This window comes from Lactuca saligna, chromosome 4 (assembly GCF_052625555.1).
Source record: "Lactuca saligna cultivar CGN05327 chromosome 4, ASM5262555v1, whole genome shotgun sequence".
Classification (NCBI taxonomy): Eukaryota; Viridiplantae; Streptophyta; class Magnoliopsida; order Asterales; family Asteraceae; genus Lactuca; species Lactuca saligna.
In genome coordinates this window covers 55985607-55995938 of record NC_136420.1, presented here as the reverse complement: position 1 = coordinate 55995938, position 10332 = coordinate 55985607, and the positions used below count along the sequence as shown (strand labels likewise).

The 10332-nt window shown below is 35.9% G+C and overlaps 1 protein-coding gene across 1 annotated transcript; it reads left to right on the top strand.

The window, feature by feature from the left end:
* Window positions 1-2691: 2691 nt before the first annotated feature.
* Window positions 2692-4327, top strand: LOC145038524 (zinc finger protein ZAT9-like). The gene has a single exon (XM_078986861.1). It carries the CDS (start codon window positions 2748-2750, stop codon window positions 4251-4253), a length of 1506 nt encoding a protein of 501 aa, XP_078842987.1. The 5' UTR covers window positions 2692-2747; the 3' UTR covers window positions 4254-4327.
* Window positions 4328-10332: the final 6005 nt, after the last annotated feature.

Here is a 10332-nt window from a genome sequence, read left to right as displayed (position 1 = left end):
ATATAATAATGTAGATAACTTTTAAAATTCTATAATCTTAATTATCTCAATTGCCTCTACATACATGTTAATCATGAGTAAAAATAAATATCATATATGATTTAATGATATTTATAGTTGTTGTTATAATTAATTAATTTTAAAAAGTTTATTTGCTTAACATTTTAATTTCTATCAATGTAATTATTTAAAATAACAAACATTGTTTTTGTTTTTAAATGTAACAAAATAATTATTTAAAAGTTTATTTGCCCCTCTCACGTACCACGTCTCGTACCGCGGATAACAACGTATACAAAATAAAATTGTCATCGGAATCGTTATCATCGGAAGACGAAAAAATTGGAGGTGAAAAATTATCCATTTTTTGGTTTGATGTGTGTGTTTGTTTTGAAAAAATGTGGGTGTGGTTTAGTGGAAATTGTGAATAAAGTGGATGTATATATAGAGAATTTGAAAAAAAAAAAAAAAAGTTTTTTTTTTGTTAATGGATATAACGGTTGATTGTAATGTTCGGAAATTTATTGGTCAATCAAATAGCTCATCTTCGTCCGTCTTCTGCCTCACGCCACACGCAGCCCACCGGACTTGGGGGCGGTGTTCATGCGTGGGAGAGGGCGCCACCTCAGCCCAAAACGCGTGAAGAAGCCCCCATACCGAGTAGCCTAATGCTTTTGCAGAATGTGGGAAGTAACTACGTTACCATTCAAACTTACGATGGCCATAATATGGGATTTGGGGAAGAACAAAGCAGGTGATGGTAAACCTGAAAGCTAGACATGTATGGTTTTTTGGTTAATCAATCAATGACATGATTATGTGGCCCAATCATAATGCCTAACCATTTTTCACATGTATCTTATCACTATAAAAGTATATAAGGACTAAAAATAAGAAAACGAAGGGAGTTGACAAACTTCAGAAACTATGATGGTGAGGATATGGTGAAGAATTGCGAGTTATCAAGACAAGGTAGGTCAAGTAAATGCTCAAAATGTAACAACTTTGGGAATAATTCAAGAAATTGTAAGAGAATCTTGGAACATTTGCACGTGGAAGCATAATTGGGCCAGAAAATAAACCTAGTCATTGATAATTGTTGCTTATGTTCTCATATTAAATTTTTTTCTTCTTTGTGTCAATGGCTTTATGCCTAAACAATGTTATTTTTTCTCAATGTTTATGGTTAATGACTTTTGATGTAGCACTCATGAGATGTTATACTTGATGTTATGTTTAGTGTCATTTTGACTTTATAATTTGCTTTTTTTTTTCAATGTTGTTAGTTGTCTAAATATGTTTTGGCCAATTTAGTCTTAGTATGTTTTGTGTCATTTTTGTCTCAATGTTGATATTTATCTCTAAAAAAGTTCTCAGAATAATATTTCATGTTTTATTTTTTTATTGTGGCTTAATAGAAATACTTCTTGTTTTCTATGAGATTTATCGATACAAGTTTTACTATAGAGCCAAAATTACATATGGTACACAATTTGCAAGTGGAACCTTGTACAAATTCAAACGACAAGAGATGATTAAAAAATGCATAACTATATGGACCGTTTTAGTAATTTCTTCTAACTTTTTTCTAAGTTTCCCTACATTATTAGAGTGAATTTCAACACCTTATGAGTGTCCTCTTTGACATCTGATCTCATAGAATTTATTTATTTATTGTGACATTGTTGTTTTATATATCTTAGATACAACCTATCAAGACTTGATAATAAAAACCAATGGTGGCCGTCAGAAGAGGTTGAAATTCACTATAATGATGTAATAAAACATAAAAAAATGAAATTTTATAGATATAATTAAAAATTATATATGGCTTAAAATCAAATCTAAGAGTTCTCAATTATCATTTTTATGACCATAACCCTTAGGCTATCAGGAATGGATAATGATCCACGCGTGATTTGCTGAGCTGGAGGGGCTAAGGATGCGTGCACACCGTCCCCAGCCCCGGTGGTTTGGGTGTGGCGTGGCCCTGAAAACGGAAGAAGACGTGGCTTTTGATTGATCCCTCACATTTCTACTCTTTATCTCTCTCTTCTTTTTGCACCTTCACCACCTAACCACCGGTGAACACCGCCCCCATCCCCGGTGGTTTGGGTGTGAAACTCCATCAATATCTACGTGGCATCACATATATTCCCAAAGCATGCGTAACCATTCCATATAGCCTTATATCAACCACCCTCTTTTGGTCCAAATAACCCTCTTCAACATAAGAGAGTGGCATCTGGCATGTGTAACTTGGTAGTGGTTCATAAAAGTAATTATTTGTTAAAAAAGGGGTAAGAATGGTTGTTAAAATAGATTAAGAGTTTAATATGGATTGATGATTGGTTATGAGGGGCTTCATTAAAAGTTTCCCGATGGATAAAGGAGGGTGTGAAATGCCCTATTTCCTCGCTCTCCGTACATATGGTTAGAACGGCGGCGCCACCACTACCACTACAAAATATGAGTGGTAGAAAAAGTCTCTGAAAATCATACCCTCCTTCCACTTGTCACACACACTCAACTCACACTCCATTCTCTCTCGTTCTCTCTCTCATACCACAAACCATTACTCTAACTAAAAACCAGGACCAACCTTCTTTTCACCATACAACTTTACAACAACTTCAACTACAAGAACATAACTCCACCCTCAATTCTTTTGCTCACTTCGATCCCCTTTTTTTCTCCTTTGTTTATTGTCTCTATGTTTTTCTCTCTCTTCCTTCTCTTCGTTCTTCATGGCAAGTGCTGATGATCAACACACGAATTTCAAGCATTTTTGTCGAATATGTAAGAAGGGTTTCATGTGTGGAAGAGCATTAGGCGGCCATATGAGAGCTCATGGTATTGGGGACGATACGGGGAATCTTGACGATGACGATCCGCCCAGCGATTGGGAAGATAAGCAAGGAAACAAGAGAATGTATGCATTAAGAACAAACCCAAATCGTTTAAAAAGTTGTCGGGTTTGTGAAAATTGCGGGAAAGAATTCTTGTCATGGAAATCGTTTCTTGAGCATCGGAAATGCAGCTCCGATGATGGTGAGTCTCTAGTATCGTCGCCGGAGTCGGAGGCTGACGATGACGATGGATATGATGATCATAACGGTGGCCGGAAAGATTGTGGTGGTGGAGCAAGTGGGTGGTCGAAAAGAAAACGATCTTTAAGGGCTAAAGTTGGCAGCTTTAATTCAATGTGTCCATCTAGCGAAGACGAAGACCTAGCCCTAGCTAAATGTCTGATGGAGTTATCCAATGCTAGGGTCGATCCGGTGGAAACCGACGCGGAAGACTCATGCGCCTCCCCGACTAGGGAGGAGCAACGGCGGAACCCTACGTTTACTACGGCCGCGTTTCTGTCACCTTTTACAAGACCACCACCACCTATAGATAAAGCAAAAGGTGTAGCCACCACCCCTAAAGGCATGTTTGAATGTAAAGCATGTAAAAAAGTGTTTAATTCTCATCAAGCATTGGGTGGTCACAGGGCAAGTCACAAGAAGGTAAAAGGATGTTTTGCAGCAAGAAACGATCAGTTTGATGACACCACTGTTGATGATGACGTCATCACGCACGACCAACTGTTTCCTTCACCAAAGCCAATCTCGAGCTACCAAATCAATCAAGGTCCAAGCGCAGCGACTCCTGTCCCAGCACCGTTGGTCGGAGCCGCAAGAAGGAAATCCAAAGTACACAAATGCTCGATTTGTAATCGGATTTTTGCCTCCGGTCAGGCGCTAGGCGGACACAAGAGGTGTCATTGGCTTACATCTAACATGTCTGATACGACTTCTTTAGCAAAGTTTAACTTCCATGAACATATTGAGCAACTCCATCGAAGAGCATTGGCATTACCTTCACAAATACTTAACAAATCCAAAGCCCTCGATCTCAACCTCCCAGCTCCGGCGGATGACATTGCCGGATTAAGAAGAGATCGGCTGAGATTAGAAGTTTCTACAGAGATCAATCTACATTCATGGAACGTAGATCATGAGAATGTTACAGATGGAGATGGAAAAGATCAAAACAGAACCGGTGATCAACAAGATGATCAAAAAAACACAAGCAACCTTGAAAAAGAAGCAACAACGACAATGGAGGATGATGAAGCCGATAGTAAGGTGAAGTTGGCTAAACTCAGTGAGTTGAAAGACATGAGTAACGTCAGTGGGAGTTCATCTTCATGGTTGCAGGTTGGGATTGGTTCCACAAGTGATGTTGGTCCTACTCATGATCCATAATTTATTTTTCTTTTTTCTTTTTTAACCAAAAACAAGTATATACATAACTCGGAACCTGTAATTATATATCCATTCAACAAGCACATAATTTTTTTGATGAAGATGATACCACTCCATCTGCTGTTGTAACTTTGATTTTGTGGGGCGGTTCTCTTGGTGAAAATCAATGTTTATATGATTTATACTTCTTTTTTTTTTCTTTTTCATTTTTCATATCTCTCTACTTATTTTTTGGTCCAAATAAATATAGAGTTATTGGTTAAATATATTTGAAATGTTCTTAAATAGAAGCAGAAGCAGAAGAATTTTGTAAACTAAAACCGGTTCTATTTGCATATGGCAAAACCACCCAAAGAAAACATCATAGCATATCAAAAACAAATTTATTACATCTTGAAACCAGGGTGTTCATCAATTTGATCGAATGATTTATAAGTTTAGTTTAGTATGTTTGGTTCTAGATGTTTCAAGAGCATCTATAATGCATTGAACTTATTCAGTGGATTGTCACATCATCTTTCTACAATCCATACAACTTTATCATTTTTTCCTATAATTCATTAAACTCTACTGTAACATCCTGAAATTCAGGTACATCCATTTAACCATTCTTCTTTACCAAATTGTCAAGTTTAGCCCTTGAGTGGAAAATGTTGTAAATGAGTATGCTGGGCGTACCGAATTGTACGTTGCGCGTACTCATGCGCTTATTTTGGACGCAGACTCAAGTAGGTACGCTGGGTATACCAAAGTTACGTTGGGCGTAACTGGCTCAAATGCAAAACCCTAAATGAGACTTGAGGACTATAAAATGAATGATAAGGCCCTTACCCCAGCCACCATATTGCAGTGAGTGAAACCCTAAGAGAGCAAAAACTCGTTATAAGCTTGTGTGTATTCTTAAGCTTGAAAGTGCCATTTTGTGTTGGTGAAGGAGAAGAGAAGGCCATTATGGGAGCTAGAAGTTGGAAGATAAGCTTAGATCCAAGTTCTACAGTGGTTAGAGCATCATTTAGAGGTAAAAAGCTCAAAGCTTTCCTTGTCATTGTTGATTTGTGCTTTATGTATCCATTTTTAGGGTTTTTGGTTCCAAGGTGGAGACTTTATGAGCAAAGGGTCTCCATAAGCTTAGATATGCCCTTTTCCAGTGTAATATGTATTGTAGGTACATAAAAATCCAATCTTGGATGTGAATATCAAGTCATGCATGAGTTATAGGCTTAATGAGGAAAGAGGAAATGTGTTTAGAGTGATTGGAGACCTTTACAGCCATGCAAAGGCTTAAAGGTTTCGACTTTATGGATTAAGTGGCCATAGAATAGTCAGATCTGGAATTTGAGTTGATGTCTTAACTGTTTAAGACCAAAAATCAATAAGAGCATGAAACTGAGACTTACGCTGAACGTAAATCTCAGAACGCGTCGCGTAAGGGTTTGAGGCCCCGATTTTGGATCGTCGGTGTACGCACTCCATACAAGAGCTGGTACGTGTCGCATACTGCCATCTGTTGACTTTTGTTGACTTTTAGGGTTTGGTCAACAATTGGACATTTGGACTATTAAAGGGGTAAAATGGTATTTTCCCCCTTCTGAGAGATTATAGAAAGGGTCTAGTCTAGCTTTTGAGAATCGTGGTTAGTTAGAAGTAAAATACTTTATGTGATTCGGCGGAGGCTAGATCAGCATTTCAAGTTCGAGACTTTCCGAGATTTCCCGAGGTGAGCCTTCTCACTATACTTTACCTAGAGTGATAATTAGAGTTATGTGACAGAGTATCTTGTATGCTTTTGTATGATGTGATTTCTATTTGATTTGTGCTATGTATGATTCAGAGTTTACAGAGTTAGGACCGGAAGGTCCACAGAGTTAGGACCAGAGGGTCCACAGAGTTATGAGACTGGAGGGTCCCACTAAGACACATTAACCAAAGGGTCATACAGAGATATAGCCTCAAGTGGCTAATATGTGTTGTATGTGGTATTTTGGAGAACTCACTAAACATTTATCTTAACAGTGTGATGTGTTATCTGTTTCAGGTACTAGCGAGGATCGTGGGAAGGCACCGACATGATCCGTACACACTGTCAGAGGATTGTATTTCTGTTGAACATGAGATTTGAGAATATTAAATGAATTTGATGTTGTTTGAAAAATGAAAAAAATTGTTTTAAATTTTCACGTCATTACATCTATAAAATTCAATAAAATGTTACAAAATATAATTTATAATAAATATTTAAGAATGAAAATTTTTTCTTTTTCCTATTGAAGAGTTCAATGACTATTAAACTCCGAATCCATTGAATGCCAATGTGACATCTTACAATGGTAGAGTTTAATACATTGAATTACACATAAGCTTATCACTTCATTCAACTGTCCAATTGAACTCACCATTGTGGATGCTCTAACATAATGGGTCCTATAATTATTCCATAAAAGATCCTATACTTTGCATTTTTTTTCGAGTTTAGACGATTTTATTTCCAAAATAAATCTATATTTATTGTAGGGATGTAAATGAACTGAACGTTCACCAAATTGATTGTGAACCGTTCGACGGGAAGTTCGTTTATGTTCGTTTATTTAATAAACGAATGAACATGAACACAAATTATCGTTTGTTTGGTTAAGCAAACGAACATGAACGATGGTTTCGTTCGTTCAATTATGTTCGTAAACGTTCGTTTATGTTGTTCGTTATGTTCGTTCATATAAGTTCATTTTATGTTCATATATGGTTAATTGTGTTTGATTACATTAGTATATTATATATTAATTTAGGTTCATATATATATATATATATATATATATATATATATATATATATATATTCAATTATGTTTTTTTATTTTTGTTCATTTATGTTCGTTTAGCATGTTCACACACATAAATGAACGAACACGAATAATGTAATTTGTTAAACAAATGATCATGAATAAGAAAACACGTTCAGTTATCCGTTTGTGTTCGTTTATTTGTTAAGCTAACTATAAACGAACGAACATGAACAAGCTCCGTTTGTGTTCGTTTACAACCCTAATTTACTGTATTACTTTTAAATTGATGATGAAATTAGTTACCAAACAGAATAACGACGGAAAGCGTTGCCCTAAATTAGTGACGAGATTATGATGAAATACCTACAAAATATCGATGGAAGCAAAATTCGTCAGAAATCTGCCAATAAATACTGACGGAATAGCTATGGATCTAAGGAAAAAGATTAATTAATTTATTTTCCATCACAGATTCGTCGCTAAACATTAGAACTAGAAAAATGAAGAAAAAAAATTAGGGGTGGGTTCTAACTCACGTCTACCATGTACCATATCAGTCTCTTTACCATTTGGCGGGCATGCCACATCCACTAATAATGGACAGACAAAATTGCAAAAATGGTCCCTGTGGTATGCATTCTTTTTGGGTTTTAGTCAAAACCACGACTTTTTTGGATTATTGGTCCTTTTGAGCTAGTTTACATGCAGTTTTGGTCACTGTCCAAACTAAAATGACTATTATACCCTTAATGAATTTTTGTTTTCATTTTCTTTCACTTTTTAAAATTATTATTATTATTAAATATAAAATTATTATTATTATTAAATAAAAAAAAGGGAAATATGAGACCCACTTCATTGGTCTTCATCGATCTCGAATGGTACGCACTGAGACTGAGGAGACCAAAATTGAAACGAAGGTGGAGATGGTTGTTCTTACAGCAACAGGAGGGCGGCGATAGTCAGAACTTCCACAGTAGCAGTGGGAGGTGGCGATATAGCGATGGCAGCCGGTAGTGATTGCACTCATGGTGACAACAGCAATTGGCGGTAGCTCCGCCGCTTCCTTCCCCTCCTCCGGCTGTGAACTACGAGTAGAGAGAGTGTGGGGTGATGGAAGGGTTGTGGTGGTGCAAGATAGGGAGGAAATGGGTGGAGTGATGGTGTTTCTTGGTGGTATGTAACGGAAGAATAGAGTAAGATGGTGGTTCGACGGAGATGGTTGGCGGCAGCAGCAATGTAGAATGACGGTGGTGGTCAACTCCTCAACAGCAGCGGTGGTGGTGGCAGTACAGCGGTGGTGGCTGTCTCCAACAACAATGGCGACGACAACTTGTGACCTTCGTTTTCTTCGTTTGTCGGCAATGAATGACAAAACTAGAGGGGGAGAGAGGCGGTGAAAGGCAACAGATGGTCGGAGAGGAGTAGTTCCGAAAGCAGCAACAAAGATGGGTAGCGGTGGCTTACGTCGGCGATGGGTGGCAACAACGCTGCCCGGTGTTCTTGATTCGACTAGTTTTTTTCTTCCGTATACATTTGTTGTTGTAGTGGCATCAAGAGGAGGGTAGTGGCGAGTTGCATGTGACAAGAAGGAGGCTGTAGAGGGTGGTGAATGACAGCAGAGGTCGCAAACGGTGGTGGGTTGTTACGGTCGGCAGCTTGCTGGTGTCATTGTCTTCGTCGGTGGAGTACGAATGAGCGAGAGAGGTCACAAAGATGACTGATGAGGTTTCACCCGTGAAGAGATAGAGGGATATATATATATATATATATATATATATATATATATATATATATATATATATATATATATATATATATATATATATATATATATATATATATATATATATATGGGCCAAATTAATCAATTATTTTCTTTTTCCTTTAAATTAAATAGAATATATATATATATATATATATATATATATATATATGTGTGTGAGAAGGGCATTACAGTTATTTCTGTTTACCTAGGGACAAAAAACACAACAAAACTAACATAAAAGGACCATCAATCAAAAAAAATCGTGGTTTGGACTAAAACCCGAAAATATATATATACCACAGGGTCCATTTTTGCAATTTTTTCTAAGAGATACTTAATATGTTTTATACATTACTTATTTTCTTTCTTTCTTTCTTTTTTTATTATTATTATTATTATTATTATTATTATTATTATTATTATTATAACTAGAGGGAATTCCCTCGCTTCACTAGGGGAAAGTCGGAGATTAGATATGAGAGTATATTAGATACATGACTTTGCAAAGCATATTGATTTAGCATTTTGTTATGCTCTAAATCCCTAAAACACTAATCAAAAGGAATTGCAAAAAAATGTGTAACGGGTACAACATTTTGAGCTAACCAAAACAACAACCTATTTTTAATTTTAACTAGAAAGGTTACCCCCGCTACGCGGGGGCCAGAAGCTTTCAATATTGTTTCCGAATCGATAAATATGACAGACGTAGAAAGTGCAAGGATGAAAAGCCCAGGCTTTGCCCCGGACCGTTTTTTCATGTTTTTATGAAAAAATGTAAAACTTTTGACTGCAATGACCAAAAGTGTCAAAATAGCTAAATAATTAAAGGGGTAGAAATTAGCAACTTTTTCAAAAAAGGATCAAAGTTGTCAAACCATTAAAGTTTTGTAACCAAACTTTAAATATTAAAAAGTTCCTAAAAAGTGTAAAAATATTGATTGCAATGACCAAAAGTGTCAAAATGGCCAAAGAATGAGGAGCCAAGTTGCCAAAAAAACATCCAAATTTACTATTCCTAACTTTGAAGCCCAACAATAGTATATGAACCAATTCTGTCAAAGAATGGCAAGTTTACTATTCATAAGATCCATTTCTTTAATGGGAGAATTTCATATATGTCCTTACAAACTTTAAATATTACGTAAGTACCCTTATAAAATTTGATATTACATATATGTCCTCTAAAACTATAGAGTTCACGTTTATATCCAAATTTATATTTTAATTAGGATTAAACAAATTTAATACTTAAAAATTGATATAAAATAGAAAATATTATATGATAATACTAAACTGTCCTTCCTAAATAAAATTTAACGTTGAACCAATTTAATTAGAATCTCATGTGTTGCTTTTCTCCTTTTAGCTTTAGGTTTTGGAATTCTAAATATGATAATAAATGAAAAGCTTTGGTTGAGATAAATAGAATAGGAAACAATAGAGAATATGATAAATCACTTGATTAGAAATGAGTTTTCCAAAAATTTTGTATGGTTCGATTAATTTTGTTGTATGGATTCTTTAATTTT